This window comes from Rhamphochromis longiceps, linkage group LG7 (assembly GCF_057381845.1).
Source record: "Rhamphochromis longiceps isolate RC_006_pf linkage group LG7, R_longiceps_female_GT1.1, whole genome shotgun sequence".
In the NCBI taxonomy this organism is placed as follows: domain Eukaryota; kingdom Metazoa; phylum Chordata; class Actinopteri; order Cichliformes; family Cichlidae; genus Rhamphochromis; species Rhamphochromis longiceps.
In genome coordinates, this window is record NC_140563.1 from 46,946,864 (window position 1) to 46,964,980 (window position 18,117).

Genomic DNA, 18,117 nt, shown 5'->3' on the forward strand with positions numbered 1-18,117 from the left:
TCCTCCGAGCCCCTTGTTCTCCAGGTTGGCTGGTTCAATTTCTGATTGAATGCAGGACCAAAAACAAAAGCTTTTCCTTCAATTGCTAAGACGGACCAAAGCCTTGACCTTACTCTCACCTCTATTATCTTCCTCGTCTTCACTCTCCCGCTCATCTCTCAGCACTTTCTCACCTCCACAGATGCCTATGTAATACATCCCGGCAGGTGTGTCTCATACTTTTTCTCTTTGCCTTTTTTTTTAATGTATTTATCTTTTTATGTGTTTTTTGTTGGTTTTTTTATTTGTCTAGAAAACACAGCTTTAGCTTTAGCTATAGCTGCTTTAAAATCTTCCCACCATTCGCACAATAGGATAGATTCAATCTTTTATCTTTGAAAGGTGGTGTCGGACAGAAATCCAAACTTTAAAGCTGAGAGTTTAAAAGGTATTTCCTGGAGGAAAAAAAAGGGGTGGGGGGGGGGGGAGCTCAGAATAACAGAATCTGTCTCCAAACCAGAGGTCAGCCTCAGTACACCAGTCCCGCGCTTGTAATCACAAAAATATGGAAGTCAGTGCGTTAATCTTTAGCGCACTGTGCTTGAACACAACATAACTTAAAGAGGAAAATAGAGAGAGAGAAGTGGATCCCATTTCTAGAGATGTTTGTCATACTGCAGCTCAAACAAACTGGAACTCGTGTGCATATGCTGTTTAAAGCCCGGGAGCTTTACAATGAACAGGAAACATTCATTACTCAGATGGCAAAGCTGAGAGGAAAACACACTTGACATAGACTTTTCAGGAACGTCTCCGCAGTCTGAAAATATTTTCACTCCCCTCATTTTTCTCTTGAAAACTTGCAGACCTTCTGAATGGACCTCTTGAACTCCCCGAGTAGTACTTTGATGCAGGAAAACACACACACACACACACACACACTCCTTTGGCCCAACCCTAGAAAAAGAAAGAGCCGTGTACTGACAAAGCATTCAGACATGACTCTGCGGAGCACTTCCTTTCACTTTCAGGACAAACGACTGCCGTGAAAAGCCATAGCACATAAAGCCGCAGAAGACAGAAGAGATCTTTGAAAACACGCGTTTACACCGAAAGTTAAGAGGAAATATATTTAGTCTTGGTCGACTAAATATATTTGGCAAATGCCTGAGCTTCTAACAGGAACGCAGCCGATGTGATCATCTGAGAGGATAAGCGCCTAATACTCTACCAAAGCTGACAGAAAGCACACAGACAATGTCGTCTGAGAGAGACGCCACTTCTTTAGGAATCTCAGCGCAAGAGCCGGCTGACAAAGGAGCCACTTTAGGCGATTGAGAGATAGCTTGGCTCAGCAGTTTTACCTACTCTGGCACATGCCGAACACTTAGTCTGTCTTAGAGTGGCATAGCTTTCTCATCAATGTCAAATCTGATTAGCCGCTTGCCAAGCTGCCAATATTTGGGGTGTGTTCAGATCGCTTGTGATGCCCGTGAGTCTTTAGATAAGACTTGTTGTCTTTATCAGACAAACACAACAGCATCCATCTCCCTTTGATTCAATGTCAGAGGACTTTATTTGCTCTCTGAAAATGAGTCCTCGCCGCTTTAAGTCAAGTGTCTTTTGATTGGCTGCCTCTCGCAAGCAGAAGGTTTGATGAGCAGGTGGGCAGGACTTCTGCGCCTGAGATGATCGCAAGCATATCTGCCCTCACTGACATCACACAGTAGAAAAAAGTAGGAAGAAACATACGCTGTATACGAATAAGAAGCAGTGGATTTTGGGTAATCTGGGTATTCTGGGTAAAGCCGTGCGTGTCCCGTTATTTGGTAGGTGTGGGTTAAGACAGTGTTTGGTTGTTTTAGGACCAGTGATGAACTAGAATCCTCTCCTAGGTGTGTGTAAACCGCTAGCTCTGTATCAGCTGGGACAGACTGTCGCATTCCCACAACACTAAGTTAGATAAGCTCTTAAGAAAACACACATAATGTTGTTACATGTAAAATGTGAGATTATTAAACATCGTTTCTTACATATTGTACTTGGGAGTATAAAGATTTTCATGAATGGTACTTGCAATAATTGGACTTTGATTTTGTTTTCTTGACATGACAGAAATTAGCTGTGCATGCAGAATAAAATTAAGAAACTCCATCTATGGAAATCCCCTTTAATATTTACACGTATTAATTCCCCTCATAGTCATTTTTATGGCATGTGGCTGTCACATTTAGGCCAATGTGAACAAGATCACATCCTCTTATTCTCTTAGAACTGAAAGCATTCACGTTAAAAGCATGCAACTGGGAACGCACTGGATACGTTTGTGAAGGAGCTAAATGAAACAAAATGTAATTTTTTTTCCTTGGTTAGCCTCAAAATCAATCTTCAAATCAAGAAAGCTTTAATCTGGGGCATTATTGACAGCTAAAACATTTAAATCATGGCTTTAATGTATATCAAGAGCAGTTTTCCCTGCTTCAGTTCTCTCCACTTTCACGGCTCTCTTTCTCCACATGCTGCCTGGTTCTCTTTCCTTACATCGTCGGATAAAGAAATAGGTTGCCACTTCTCTGCTGTTCTGCTTGCAGAATGAAATCAGATTCCAATTTTTTTTGTGCGGCCTGATGAGAAAGGTCAATTACTGATCTGTTTGGCTATGCTGCGAGCAGACATAGTAGCTGCCATTCTTTTAGTATTTTCAGCAAAGTAACTGCTCAGTGATTGCTGCAGCATTGAGCCACACTTGGTTCTACAGTAGATGTCACAATTTTAAAAAAGGAAGTGAAATCTTACAACTTTAATGACAGTTTTTTTTTTTGCGTGTGTGTTTGTTTGTTTATCGCTTCAGCGCTGAAATGCTGAAGCAGTCCAACGGAAAATCAAGTGCGGAAATTAAATATGAACAAAGACAACGTGAGCTCTGAGGCTGCGATTGCTAAGTCAACACCGAGAAGGCACCAGTTAGAGGAGCCAGTGGCAAAAATCAGAACAGGCAACGACTCCCCCTTCATCAATTAACCCGCTGAAATCAAATTAACCCACAAGGAGTCGCGCTCCCTTCTGGCATTTTACAACACAAATGAAGAGCGATGCACATTACTGCACTTGCGAGGAAGCGAGAGCGACACCAAAGCGCCAAACAGGTGTAGAAAAAAGGCCTCTGGGACACTAAACAGATGCCTTTCCTCTGCCTTCTGCCACCACCTTTACAAGCCCCTGCAAAACAAGGGACCGTCATTTGATCTGTGCTCTGCTGCAGCATCCAGCCCTGGGAGGTGAGCAAGCCAAGCGACCTAATTAGAGCAGTGAGAGTCCCCAGGGCTGAGTGACGGATAGACCTGCCAATCACGCCGCGGAAAGCCTCCATCAAACCCTGACTTCTCACCTGACACAAAGAGAAGTAGGAGGTAGGAGGAGCAGCGGCGGAAGACCAACAAAGACAGCTGGACACTGCGTACAGTAGCGAAGCCACATCTGAAAGACAAGATCCCCTGCCATTTGCAAAATGAAACAACACAAGCTGCAGCATTAGGCTGCTTTCAAAGCATTAAGGGACAGACTAAAGCAGCGGTCCAGCTCCGACTGAATTATTAACGTGCAAATAAATAAACCAGCCCCTGCTTTACTAGTGTCTCTGGTGTAACTTAATTAACTGTGACAAGCCACGGGGAGGGAGAAATGAGCAAAAGACACAAAAGACAGAAAAACGGAGAATCACAAGAGGAAGAGAGAGAAGTAAAAACAGTTGCTAGGCAACATACAACATCTGTAGGAATTCAGCAAGATATTCAAGTTTGGAGATTTCTGTCTCCAGGGTTACAGTGAAAATATAACATTACAGTACTGTAAAAATCTCAAAATCACAGAGCCGCATGCTGCATGACCCTCCTGAGCACAGCTACACCTCCCAACACTTCATAACAACCACCGTTAATAAATGCTAAATTGATCATTAATTAGTTTTTTTAATTTACTGTTAATTACATTTTTGTTAATAGTTATTTCCTGTTAATATGCAATAAAGTATTTACAATATTAGATATTATTAAGCTCAAACTGACATTTATGGCAGTTTGTTTAGGAGTGTGTGGGGGTTATATGGCACATATACAGAACACAGTGATATGCCACCAAGGGAGTCTAATACGTGACGCTGGATCTCAGACCAGTCTCACTATTGCTGGGACAGTTGTGTCACAGCTGCAACACCAAAGGCCGCCTTGTGTGGATCTTTGGGACGCCAGTGGCTTTGACAAAACGGCGGTTTGACACCCTGGGAATGAGCTAGGCTCGCTAGTGAGTAATGACATCTTTATTTTAATATGAGCAAAGCTATCTGCTAATCATTAACAACTAATTAGAAATTTGTTGTTCATTAAAAATAATATAAAATAAACTGTTTGTTGGCACATTTCAGCACAGTGGAAATTTTAGTCTTTTATCAGATATGATACAAGACATATTATATGACAGTTCAGTCAAATTAGTCGAATGAATGAATGCCAAAGTCTCAGATTTTATATTGTTAATAATAATTAGCAAGTATTATTGCTCATCATATCACTATTTACAGCTAAATGTTATTTACAATTTCATTAATGCTGAACTTACAATAGATTAAGAATATTTGTTAGAAATTACAGCATTACTCCCCCCCGCCCCATACAGCTGGAATTCATGAGCTCCGATGTGACTGAACATTACCGTTGTACAGGATTACACACTGAGTTTTTGTGCAGCAAGAATGACTTAAATTGTATTAAAAAAAATTACTCAGTGCAGTAATTGTACAATTAGCACTGCATGGAGGCTTTTTGAAATGCCTACAAGTAGTTAATAGTCTGATTGTTCCTGAAATTGGGCAAATGGAGCATAAGCAGTATGAAAAATATCTAATTTGGCTTGTAATTTCCTGCATTGATTCCCCCCCCCCCCCCCCCCCCCCCCCCCCCACAGGGATACCGTTTCAGATAAAAAGACAGCCCTCCGTAAGTCAACATGACTTTTCAGTTGTTTCATCACACAGCAGATAAACAGAATATAAGGAAGGAACCTGAAAAGCACGAAACTGCATGTAGGTGAGTGGGTGGAGGGCTAAGGCATTGCCAGGCCATTAGTATCTCAGTAGGTCACACCTGAACAGGTTCCAACCTGCAACTCACCCGACTGCTGTCTGTAATCCATTGTTCTGCTTACTAAGTGGGCGTGGTAGCCAATCAGAGCTTTTACACTAAAAGTCCTCTGCACTCACACAATCTTATGTAATCCCACTCAAGTCCTCCTCTTGCATCCATTCACTCTTTACAACCCGATACAACAACAACATGGCATGAACGCTTTCAGCCCCGTGTCTTCACACTCACTCAGTCCTGTCTGGTAAATATTCCATCAAACCTCTTTGTGCTTCGCTATTACGCTGCAATGTCCATTTATTCCATAAAGCAAGCCAGGACTGAAATTGAGCTGTACAAATTTTCATTAGCATTTGAAAAATCATGAGTGTCTGCCTAATTCAAGATGAGAGAGAGCGCGCCGTTTGGCAGAGCAGTGAGAATCAATGCACAAACGGTCGTGAATCAACAGTCTGCACATAATGTGTTTGTTCTCATCAAGTACCCGTCTGATTGGTCGCAGATAATCTCTCAATGGAACATGAACACACGATAATTAGAATTTGCAACAGCGCGGCAGACAACATTAATGTTTTCTCTCTCCCCTCTTGTTTTGCAGCTCTATGAGAAACCCTTTAACCTAAGTGCGCTCTAACAGCAATTGAATCCCAGCCAGCCATGATATTGGCAAAGCTGTCTGGCTTGCAGAAAATATTTGCCCAGTTACAAGCAGGGCAATATCTCCCTTAAAAGAAATTCTCTTTGTCGATTGGCCTGCAGTCAGGTGGAGAGACAGCAAACAGATCTCCCCGAGGAAAGCCCAGCACGCCTGTGTGATGCTACATGAGACCTGCGGCATCATAAAACAAAAGTTTGACTGGTTTCTGGAATATGTCTAACAATTAGGTACCATCCTTTGGAATTTGTGTTGAATCCAGATGTGGAGGAGCAAAGTGAAATTCATGTGTAGCGGAAAACAGCAGAAGTAGGTGGAAATGTGACTCTGCTGGGGATATCTTTATTTTTTTTAGATAACAAATAACAACTGAATTGATGGAAACTGCATTTACTTAGGATCTATAATTAACTACAACGTCAACTTGTTTTAGGAAAGTATGCATGGCTCCTTATTTTCTAAATATTTTCATAAAACATTTAAATCATGGCTTTAATGTATATCAAGAGCTGTTTTGCATCATCCAAGTTACATCCTCCAGGGCTGAAAAATGAAGCCAACGCTGAAGTGCCAAAAACTGCAGTGCCTCCAATGTCCATTTGTGGTTGGCTGTAAAAGCAAGTCAGTCCCCACAGACCCTCATGTTAAAATGTCCAACCTTACAATAGAGTTAAACGTCTTTATAGCATGGTAAAATACAGCTTTGGTTTTTATAGCTACTTTCCCCTTCATAACAGCTGCATGAAACTGATTTTTATTTATAACTGGCCCATTTAAATTTCATTACGGCTGAAATATATGCATTACTAGAGGTGGGACCACTCTGAGTGGCAGGTAGAATAAGTCTGAACTACAGCTCACAGCTGTCTTTGTGCTCTTTTGTACCTTTTGGATTATTTTTAATGTCATTATCATACAAATAATATAACCTACTGTGTAATACACAGTATCCATTTAGTCTAAATTGTATACATATATATATATATATGTATTTTTCTTCTGTGAATAAAATGTTTTCTTGTGCAAAGCTAAGAAAATGTTGTACTTTTTATCCCAGTATGACAAGAAAATGGCAAAAGCAACACTAAACAATGATGTTTTCAATACACATTTCTCTAAAAGTCTATCAGCCTATTCGCCAACCACCTACCAAACTTTCCAGCTGTCACGGGCAGCTGATGGCACCAGCTACTGCCCATTCCTGCCAATCCTCCTTCCCCTCTCAGACTTCTGTCGCCCTACACACATGCAGGAGCACCAGCGGGCGCTAAGAATAGAACACAGCTGGCACTGCTGGGTTTACATATTTCACACTCAAGCCACCGTGCTCCAAAATACTCCTGCACCATCCTGTCCCATATCCAGCTCTGGGACCGGCGGCGCTTCCTTCCCTCCCTTCCCGCCCACTCTGCCTTTGAACCGTTCTTCACCTCTGCGGCAGGTCCCTGACAAGCCCTCTGCTCAGATAAGATCCATGACTACGCTCGAGAGTATTTACGAGAAAAGGGATGTGTAGTGAAAACAGAAGTACGAGCGAGGCGATTCCCGTCTTCCTGTTTTCGACTCGTACTCTATCCTATTTCTGTAACTACTACACTGGTCATTCACAACTTATTTGAGTGCAGCATGTGTTTCTGACACAGAGCATGCCCTGTCCAGGCAGACAGGTGGGCCACTGCTTGAACAAGACCTATTGCCATGACAAAGGATTCCCTCTGCGGCGGCGATGGCAGATTAGTGGGAGGTGTCGCACAGAGGCTAGGTGAAGCCAGCGCTACCTGTGTGAACTACAAGCGAGCAGCCTGGAATGATCACTCCTTAATGCTGTCCTGGCTTCAGTGTCGCCCTTAAAAATCTTTGTATAAAAAAGCCGCAGCGCATTTATTTAAACAATGCCGGCATCTGATATCGAATGCCTAGATTAAGGTTTGTTTACTCATCATTTCATCTGACAGATCCTGATTTTGTAATCATCTTTTTCTTATTTATATACACATAGATTTGAAAGATGCTAAATTTATACTGACAACTGTATGTGTAGACAAGCCTGGAATGACTTAATCCCTTGTGCTATACACTTGCATATTCTATAACAAAACACACCAGTGAGCAGTTTCTTCCTCCGCTTTTATAATGTTCACCAAGGACAGCGTGGGGTGTCTTCCATTAAAAACATACGATTCAACAGCTTAATGTAGTCTTAACCAAGTTTAACACTACATATGTTGTAGCTAATGCTTCTTAAAAAAATTTCCTTTACCTTTTCTTGCTTATTGGCTAATTTATTCTTAAAAAAATGCTTGTGTTTACACAAGGAAACAAGTCATTCTGCGTGCTATCACTGCATGTCTTTAGCTACAGTTTGAAAAATTGTTACTAAAGACTGGTTTATGGCTGGACTCCCATGATTTTGGCGGGTAAATAACTGTGACTGAGACGTGCACTGAGCAGGCCATTTACAGCAGAAGAATAAACAGCATCATGGTGACACTACATCTAAGCTATTACTCACATACTCCTGCTACTTTTGTATGTTTTGCTACTTATTAGATGTAGGGGGAACCTGATGCAGCATAGTTTCACGTAGTGATAGCGTATCGATACAGGACAGACAATCCCAAAATACTCTGGGAATTCGATGAATAAGCGGGATAACCTCATGTACCACAATCCTGAGATAATGTTAGCCCAGGAAACCGAAAAAACATCCAACACCAGCACAATCACTCACACTTTTGATCATAAGGCGATTGGTACATGTCACCTGGTAGGAGGCAACCTTTCTGCAAACAGTTGCAGTCTGACTTGGACTGACTGCAACTGCTCTCAGCGAGATTGTCGAAGGTTTGCAAATAGTTGCAAGTAGTTTATAAATACAGACTGCAGGCATGTTGCCCTCAGTCTGAATGAATCTTTGTCAATGAGCAGAATTCAAGGGGACTCGACTCAATTGGCTGCCAGCTGGTTGTATTCTGGTTATGTTACTATAGAACAGGAATATTGCTCAGTGCAATTGTAATCGTTAATAGTGAATTTCTACACAGACAGCAACGGACATGTGATTTTTGACATCACAATTAAAGTTATCACAGTTAATTGCTCTATCATCAGAAACAGATTGAATGTAACTGCCAACTTATTGTTTAGTCTGAATTTTTTATTCATTTATAGCAGGTTCCAGTGACAGCGTTGGTATGGTAAATGGTAAATGGCCGGTATTTATATGGCGCTTTACTAGTCCCTAAGGACCCCAAAGCGCTTTACACGTCCAGTCATCCACTCATTCACACACACATTCACACACTGGTGATAACAAGCTACATTGTAGCCACAGCCACCCTGGGGCGCACTGACAGAGGCGAGGCTGCTGGACACCGGCGCCACCGGGCCCTCTGACCACCACCAGTAGGCAACGGGTGAAGTGTCTCGCCCAAGGACACAACGATCGAGACTGTCCAAGGCGGGGCTCGAACTGGCAACCTTCCGATTACTCGCAACTCTTGAGCCACGATCGCCCTGATGCTTGACAATCTAATCTCATTTTGCAGCAAGAGAAAAACTGAAGTGACATAACTATCTTTTTGGTAAAACAAATACTGACAAAGTTTAACTCACAGTTTTTCATCCTGCAATCAGCGAGTTAACTGTCTTACTACAACAGGCAGCCAAGTGGAAAGGCATGCGGTAGACTGAGCTCAGCCGCAGGCTGCCACTGAGAACCACAACAACATATGGGTCCTGGGTGCTTTTGTTAGGTGATCATAATTAGCAGTTTAAATAAAAAATGATAAATCTCTGAATATCTCAAAATGTTAAAAATATCTATCGTATTGAGAGGACCGACAATCTACTACTAGTAATATACGTGACATTATTTGCTAATAATTATTTATTTTTAGAGGTCATTATGGTAGAAACAAACAAACAACCTATATATATATATTAAACAGCTATACATTTTTCATTCTCTGAGTGTACCAAATACCAAAAACAGTAGTCTTGCTGTATAGTTCCAACACACAATTCAAATGATGCCCAGTTTAACAATTTCTTGGCTCAGCAGACCACGACATGCACACTATCCAACCACCAGCTCTATTGGAATACAGTTTGGCTAATGAGCACCTTTTAGTTGATCACATTAGACCTCTACTTGAGGACACTTAATTACCAGTGTTACACTCCACGTGCCTCTGTCGAGGGGGACAGGAGAAGTCCTTTAATTAAGGTCTCTCCATTCCACATATGTTTGCACAAGCCCGGGATGTAGGATACATTCACACCCCGGATGAAGGCGACGAGGTGCATGGTGTGTACGCGCACGCAAGAGTGGGAGGACTTTAGTGTGCCCGTGCACTTTTGCGATACATATGTTTGAGTGTGGGAATGTGGGTGTTTATTTTTCTTAACCACCACCTCTCTTTTTGTGTTGCTGCTTGTGTTTGTGAAAGCATCTCCGGGTGTGTTTGTCTGCCTGTGTGTATAATATGACGGGTGTTTGAAGTTTTCCTCCAGAGTCTGCATGGTTTACAGTGTGCCCAGTGCAAACACACACACACACACACACACACACAGGCTTCCTGTGTTGTGAGGCTCTTAACTGTCTCCTCCTTGCGTTTCATATTCAGGCTGGGACTCAGTCTTACAAGAACCTGCCCAGTCCACAGAAAGATGACTGTTCCCTCTCTCTCTCTCTCTCTCTCTCTCTCTCTCTCTCTCACTCACTCTCTTTCCCATTACATTCTCCCTCTTTAATTTTCTCTCGTGCTCTGTCTCACTCTTTCACTCTCAGTTTCTCGCTCAAATAGGCTGAGGCTAGCAGTCAGGAAATGCACATCAGTCATAATACTTTCCTAAAATGAAAACAGATTCTGCTTCAGTCCATCAGCCTCTCCCTCTCTCTCTGCTCGCTCCTTTAGCCCAAAACATTCCTGTTTCTCCTCTTCTCCCTTTCCTCCACCCTTCCCTGTTTCAGTGCCACTTCGACTTAGCTCACCGTGTCACCTCTTTTTCCTTTCTTTTTTTTTTTTTTTTTTTTGCCTCCCACCTAAAAGGTTCTTGTTTGCTTTCTGTCACAGATGGATGATCTCCAGCACACAAGACAGTTGTTTTGTGGGTTGTGTGATTGCAGCAATCTCAAGAATCTGACACGGGCCACACGGAGCTCATGACAGTAATCCTACCGTGCCCCCATGAAGTTCCCACATTATGGGAGCTTATGCTTCCTAAGGTACCCTTGTTTTTTTACTGGTGCGGGTTGCAATAACAGTAAGCAAGTCGGTGTGAGCGACAAGGTTAATGCATGCTGGAATGCTGTTTAACAGGCTGTCAGAGCAGGAGCGCTCAGTGATTAGCCACTAGAACACAACCTAGAGGGAAAGATAAAAAACACAAACATCCCACCTCAGAGCCAGTTTTATTGTCATGAAAAAGAAAAAAAAACCTGATGCTGCCTTCGACTGATTCATAAAATCAGAAGAATAGGAGTAGCTGGTTCATCTAATCTACAAAGCAATAGTAACTAAGCTTCCACTCTACCTTTGTAGCTTTGTAACAGTTACCAGCTACTTTCCTCTAAATGGTTGTTTCCTGATGTGCTTATAGTTCAGACAGAAAGACCTCATCTCCATCATGCCTGCATCTAGTGGTGAGTTTAAAAGCATCATAAGGAATGAATGCACTGCAGGAGACCTGTGCATGTTAAATGTTATGAGTATTTATATATTCTACATTATGCTGTAGATCTTGTATTTTAAGTTGTATTTGTAGCTTTCTTTTTTTTAACATATTATATTTATTATATTGTGATTGATTACCTTGGCCAAGCCTCCCTTGTAAAACAGATCTGAGCTCATTGGGACTTCCTGGTTAAATAAAGGTAATAATTACTCTCCTTGTTGATCAATATTCCATCCACTAATCAATAACCGTTTCTGCATTAAAGCGACGCCTGCAGGAAACAATAAGCGCGAATATGCTGAAGATTTTGTTTGCTGATTCATTTCATTCCCTTCGGGTGATATTAACAGCACCTCAACCTCCACCTCTGCCGCATTTTGTCACATGAGCATCAAAATGCAACTCTTCATTGCTGTCTCTTTGTCTCCATCATCCCCTCTAATCAGGATACTCGGTGTCTCATTAGTGTTTTGTCCCGTCTTGGAACTGCATGAGTCCTGCCAGTGAGCAACCACTTAGGCACCAGCCAGTCATAAATATTCTAAACAAGTCAGCTGATGGATGGTGTCTTTCTCCCTGCGTTTGAAAGGGATGTTCACGATGGCCAATAATGCCACAGCGAGTGAATGCAAGCTCTCTCCCCCGACACACACCCACGCACACACAAGGGAATATCCGCGAATGACACGGTGACAGAGAGGCAATCGATGTTTTCTTTTCTGACAGGCTGACTTCTAGCGTAATGCCAGTGTTTCTGTGCAACTGCAATCCAAACAAGCGTCTCAAATAGCTCGAAATCCCCCCCTTTGTTCCAGTTACAGACACCAATATTACTCAAGTACACAAGAAAGAAGAAGTGATGATTCATTTTGACTTTCTGTGCTAACTACAAAGTCTATTCTTCCCCTATCTCCTGTTTTGTGTCGTGCTTTTTAAATCATGTGACATGTGCCCCTATGACTTCAGTATGTAGTGTAACAGGGTCCCAACTGCTGTTGCAGTTCGACAACCTGCATGATCACCTAAAGAAAAGCCCCCAGGACCCATATGTTGTTGTGGTTCTCAGCGGCAGCCTGCGGCTGAGCTCAGTCTACCGCATGCCTTTCCACTTGGCTGCCTGTTGTAGTAAGACAGTTAACTCGCTGATTGCAGGATGAAAAACTGTGAAAGCACCGCTGCTCGGTTCTCTTCCACCCTCTGCAAAAATGCTGCTGCCTGGAGAGTCAAAAACACCTTGTTTTTCAGTGTGAAAGTGCTGCTTCCGTTGTGTGCCTAATACATGATGCTGCCTGTCAAGATCTCTCTTGCTTTGAAAAAAAATTCTCTTGTGAGACAATTATTCCACTAATTCTCATTCTCAGATCTTCTTCTTTTTCCAATTTATGAGATAGGTAGCATTTTTTTTTCTAGCAGCGCCATGCATAAAACTATTATTTTCTGAAAATCGGAGGTTTTTTTGTTTTTTTTGTTTTTTTTTTTGGGGGGGGGGGTTCTTTGGGTTTTGTTTTTTTTGGGGTTTTTTTTTTTTTTGCTTTATTCTCTGGCTGTAGAGATATCTGACAGCGGCAGCAGCAGGGCTCCTTTCCAAGTTAGTTGCTTGGCAATGCGTTAGAGTTCCTGCAAGATTTCCAGTGAAATGATTATTTAAAGGGGGTGGAGGATAATGGCCACTGTGCTCTTCATAGGGAGAAAATAAATGACTGTTTATCTATTGTTTACTTGCCAGATACATGCAAATACACAAATAATTGACCAGTCAGTTGTAGTAGCATTTGAACCCTGCGTTTTAAAGCGCCACGAGATTTGTTTTGGTTTGAAAATGTGATAGCAAAGTTGAATTATCCTCGTTAAACCCTCCTTTTATGATATCAGGCATACAGTGGTGAAATATGCTGTTTATTCCGAATCACTAACCCGTGTTAATGATTGCCTAATAACAACATCAGCGATTGGTTCACCTTCGTACAGCAGACACACATTAAAGCGTGCCTCCCCACTGTCTTATGACTTGTCCATCACAGCCGCCTCGCGTGTCTGTGACGAACATGATTTATTAATACCGTACCAGAGAGAAGATGTTGGAGTGGCAGTCCTCAAGGCTTGCCCCGTTAGCCACCCAATTCGCCGATGTAGTCATAATGGTCCGCCTTTGGGGTCGTCAGCGCAGGGCATGTCGAAATCCTACATCGGTTATCAAACACCGAGCAGGGGCTGACAAATCGGTTCCCTCACGAATCTGCCCCCCAAAAATATAAAAAAAAAATTAAAAATAACAATTTATATATAAAAAATGAAATTTAAAAAAACAAGCAGGTTTATAACCTCACAAGAGGTCCGGATAATAGGCTCGGAGTGGTCGGATGGGCGTTTTCAAAAAGAAGTGCAAAATGCATTAAAAAAATAAAAACAAAAAAAGCCTGTGTTGTAGTGTTGATATATCCAAGCGTGTGCGGGGGATCACAACATTGTTACAATCCAGGTCGGGCGATTCCAAATCTGATCACTGTCAACAGCCGGAGAGCGCACAAATGTATCCATTTCAATCCCGAGGAAGATTCGCCTGTTTCCAAATCAGTCTCTCCGCGGATAGTTTCATCATTAAATGACCGTAATCCATTTGTAAGGGGGGGGACGACTCCCTTTTCTTCCTCGCTCTGGGAACAGCCTACCTCCTCTCCTCCTCCTAAAACAAACAAAAAAATTAAAGAGTCAAAACTTCTTGAAATATAACCGCTGCACTGCGAAACAATCAAGTTGAGGAGCACGCAGGATATCTGATTCCGTTTCCACAAGCTGATGCACCACTTGTGATAGTTTTCGAGAATCGCGTGTGCTATTTATAGCCGTCTTTCTTGTCACAACCGTTCCTCTCACAATAATGTAACCCCAGTGTGCGTGAAAACACACACACACACACACACACACACACACACACACACACACACACACACACACACACACACACACACACACACACACACACAAACGGGTGGTGCGGGCAGGAATGTTTAATCCCTCTGTTGCTCTTGAATTAAACGGGAGCGCAGACGGAGAGGTCTCTAAAAAAAGCTTCCCCCTCCACACAAACACACACCAACCAACCAACCAAGTGCTCCTCCGCGGCAGGACGGACAAAGTCGAGCGGGCTCCTCAGTTAGCCTGAATCATGAGTCAAAGCGTTGAGACAAGAAAAAAACTCTTCTTGCAGGGTTCACTCCACCAGCAGGAAAACGACAAACAGGCGTCTGTGCAGACGGAGGTTTGAAAAAATCCTTCCTTCCTTTCAGCTTTGTATCATTACGAAACGTCCTCTCGCGACCACAACAGCCTCAGTCTTGCACACCAGAAAAAAAATACATATATCAGGTAGGATTTCTTTAAAAACGCACAGTTCAAGCAGAAGTGTCCGTCCTTGTCTGGCGCCCGTTGCTGACATAAAGAATATGTTGCATGCTGCAGATATAAAGATATTTGAAATGTCTCATAAAGCACCACCTCGGCATTTAAAAGCGCATCCTCCTGTTTCTCTTTCGCTATTGAATTAAATCCTCAAAGGCGTGTTTGGTTTCCTCGGCGGCGACTCCTTCCTCATTGTTTATCTCTCAGACGGCGTTATTATGCAGCTATGGAAGTGTATGCGTGCGCGCAGCCCGAATGTGTCACTCTCACCCTCCGTGTCTGTTTGTTTTACGCCGAGCGCTGTGGCGTTTCTTCGCGCACGATCGTCCAGCCCACCGCGCATTGTAATGTAATGGCGGTCGGAAGCGTACTACCCGAGACTCGCCTTTTCCATTTGGCCAAGTTTGTACTCACGTGATCAAAGTCCAGGATTACAGTAGTTGAGTGTATTTGATATTAGAGGCGGACGCGACAGTGCGCTTTGTTTCTGTGATCTTTTGTTCTGCCTGAAACGCGCCGTGAAGGGTTATTATTTTATTTATTAAATATATATATATTATTTTTTTTATCACTGCACGGTGTCATTCTGTGATGCATTGGTTACATAATGTATCTGTGCTCTCACAACAGAGGATGTGACAGAATAGAGGTCAGAATGACTTACTGAGCACACAGTGTTTCATAAGAGATATCTATGTAGGTTAGTCTTACACTCAGCATGTGCATCACATATAATCTGAAAACATTTCTGAGGCTTGTCTCACGCGAAAAAATGAAAATACTCAATAGGAGTCAAACCAAAGATTGGGAGTTATTTAGAGTGGTTGTATTCAGGGCCGCAGCCAAGATTTGAAAGACACACAGGTTATCACGAGTCAAGTCCACCATGAACCCCACCCTAGCCCCAAGGCCTAAGACGCCAGAACCAAGGTCATGTTGAGTTGGCTGTTTAACTGTATATCTACTTACTACTATATTTCAACTATTGTTTTAGTGTATGGTGTCAAAAAAGTTAAATATTTATTTTTAAAAACATTTAAAAATGCTAAAATGCATTTTGAATATATTTTTAATGCTAAAATATAATTGTTGCTGTCATCAATGAATTTTCGAATGTACAGTTTTACAAAAAAAGAAAACAGTCAAGCAGTTTTTTTTTTTTAAATTAATATACCGAATTCCTGTTAGTTATTAAGTTATTCGCCTGGTGGTGAACAAACTATGCTGAAGGGTGTTTCTTTCGTCTCTTTGCTTTTTACATTTTTATCTATCGGGTGTTATTAATGATAGATCAACAAATAGCTAATATTGGGAGATAATAGTAGCCTGCTGATACGGCCCCATTCAGGCTTTCGCAACTGGGCAATAGTTTGCTAAAGCTTTTACTATACATTAAAACAGCATTAAAAGTGAAAGCACCTCTGTAATTTTCTTACAGCTTTACATATTCCAAGACATTAAGGCCACACATTTGATAAATGCTGGTTTGAATAGAGATTTGTTGGTTTCCTCTCAAGATCAACAATTGTGTACACACTTAGCAAATTCTGTCATTGATGCTTTTTTCTTTGTAATATGTGTAGTTATTGTTTTAGCATGAAAATAGATCAAATAAATAATTTGAAAAGAATCTCATGCTATTGTTAAATTTTAATTTCAAATTTAAGTAAGCCAACAAACTCAACCCATCACAAATACTTCGCTCTGAACGGATAATTGGAGGTGAGCTTCCCTCCCTCCAAGACATCTACAGGAAGCGGTGCCTGAGGAAAGCGGGGAGGATCATCAAGGACTCCAGTCGCCCCAGCCATAAACTGTTCAGACTGCTTCCATCAGGAAGGAGGTTCTGCAGCATCCGGTCCCGAACCAGCAGACTGAGAGACAGCTTTTTCCATCAGGCCATCAGACTGCTGAACACATCATAGACACCTCAGCTTCACTACTGGAACTTCAACATTATGCACTCCATACTGTATATAAATGCCTCTGTTTTGCACATGTCTCAACCAACTCTGTATATTTTTATATATTTTATTTTATTGTTTACTCTATTTAATTTGTAAAATATGTATACACACACACACACACACACACACACACACACACACACACACACACACACACACACACACACACACACGTAGAAAAACATATTTAGTATACACATCCAGTAATGCATATACTATTATATATTGTACATATATTTATTAGTCTCAGATTTAGCCATTCTTATATTTTGCTTGTTTTACGTTATTGTATTGTTGCACAACTCTGTTGCTTGTGAAGCTCGCACACAAGAATTTCACTCACATGTACTGTACCAATGTACCTGCACATGTGATGTGACAATAAAAGTGATTTGATTTGATTTGATTTGATACTTACTCGGGTTTCCAGGCAGAATACCAAAGACATGAAATTGCCTGGAAATATTCCAATTTTTGCTTGATTTAATCTATCCAGTGGAAGTGCATTATAATAATATGTACTGATTATTATTCTGTCAATGCAGTGTACACAAGTTATATTTATATTACAAGTGTGCTGTTAGAGATTTTGTAAACTCCATCCATAAACATGCGGTTCAGGTCCTGTGTCAAGCAGTCTCCTTTGAGGCTTAAGAACAAAGCATTATTATGCAGACACTCTTTCCTTGTACTGCAGAGGCCATTCAGAAGTCAGCACATAAAATATTTGTGTTACTGTTAGTGACTCACATGCTGTACATGCATTATATTTGCTTGGGTTTTCTTTATGGTTGGATATCAAAGTTAACTGGATTCGGTCTTTAATCTTGCTCAGCAGTTACTTAGTTATGCTAACCTGATGCTCTTTTTTTTTCTGAAAAGAGTCTTTTCTGACTACACTGAAGTAACTGGGCTGCTCTTGCTCAAAACAGAAGAATATGCAGACCTTTGCATGTGGATCCCCCTAGAGGCCTTAAGATTCAATAGTTACTTTATTTAGCCCAAAAGCTTTTCATCTCTCCGCCCTCAGAAAAATGAAATATGTCATTGAACACTGACCTGATCTGACTTTTTCATTTGGAGTCATATAATGATTTTTAAGTGCTTACACACTACAAAACCACCTGCCCGTGTATTATTTTCCCTCTGTTGAACTGAGATGTTATCTTTAGAGAAAAAGCAGCTGAGAAGGGCCACCAGTGTCTCACAGCCTTTGTATGACTCGTTAGACGCATTCTAAAAGTGACATACATGAATAATATATATATGAAAAGAAATTAGTAATATAAAACAGTATTTGTAA

The 18,117-nt window shown here is 41.6% G+C and overlaps 1 protein-coding gene across 7 annotated transcripts in view; it reads right to left on the reverse strand.

Moving 5' to 3' along the window:
• The window catches only part of LOC146666110 (mediator of RNA polymerase II transcription subunit 13-like), a 90,250-nt gene extending 73,871 nt beyond the window's left edge, over positions 1–16,379 (reverse strand). The window contains exons 1-2 of one of the 7 annotated variants that reach the window (XM_085413937.1): positions 14,944–16,378; positions 13,514–14,131 (exon numbers count right to left, since the gene is read on the reverse strand). In XM_085413937.1, the coding sequence (XP_085270063.1) occupies positions 13,514–13,585 (72 nt within the window). In that variant the 5' untranslated portion in view covers positions 13,586–14,131; positions 14,944–16,378. Of the gene's footprint in view, positions 1–13,513 lie in introns of all 7 variants that reach the window. The other 6 variants (XM_085413933.1, XM_085413936.1, XM_085413935.1 and 3 more) reach the window with 6 other exon arrangements.
• Positions 16,380–18,117: the final 1,738 nt, after the last annotated feature.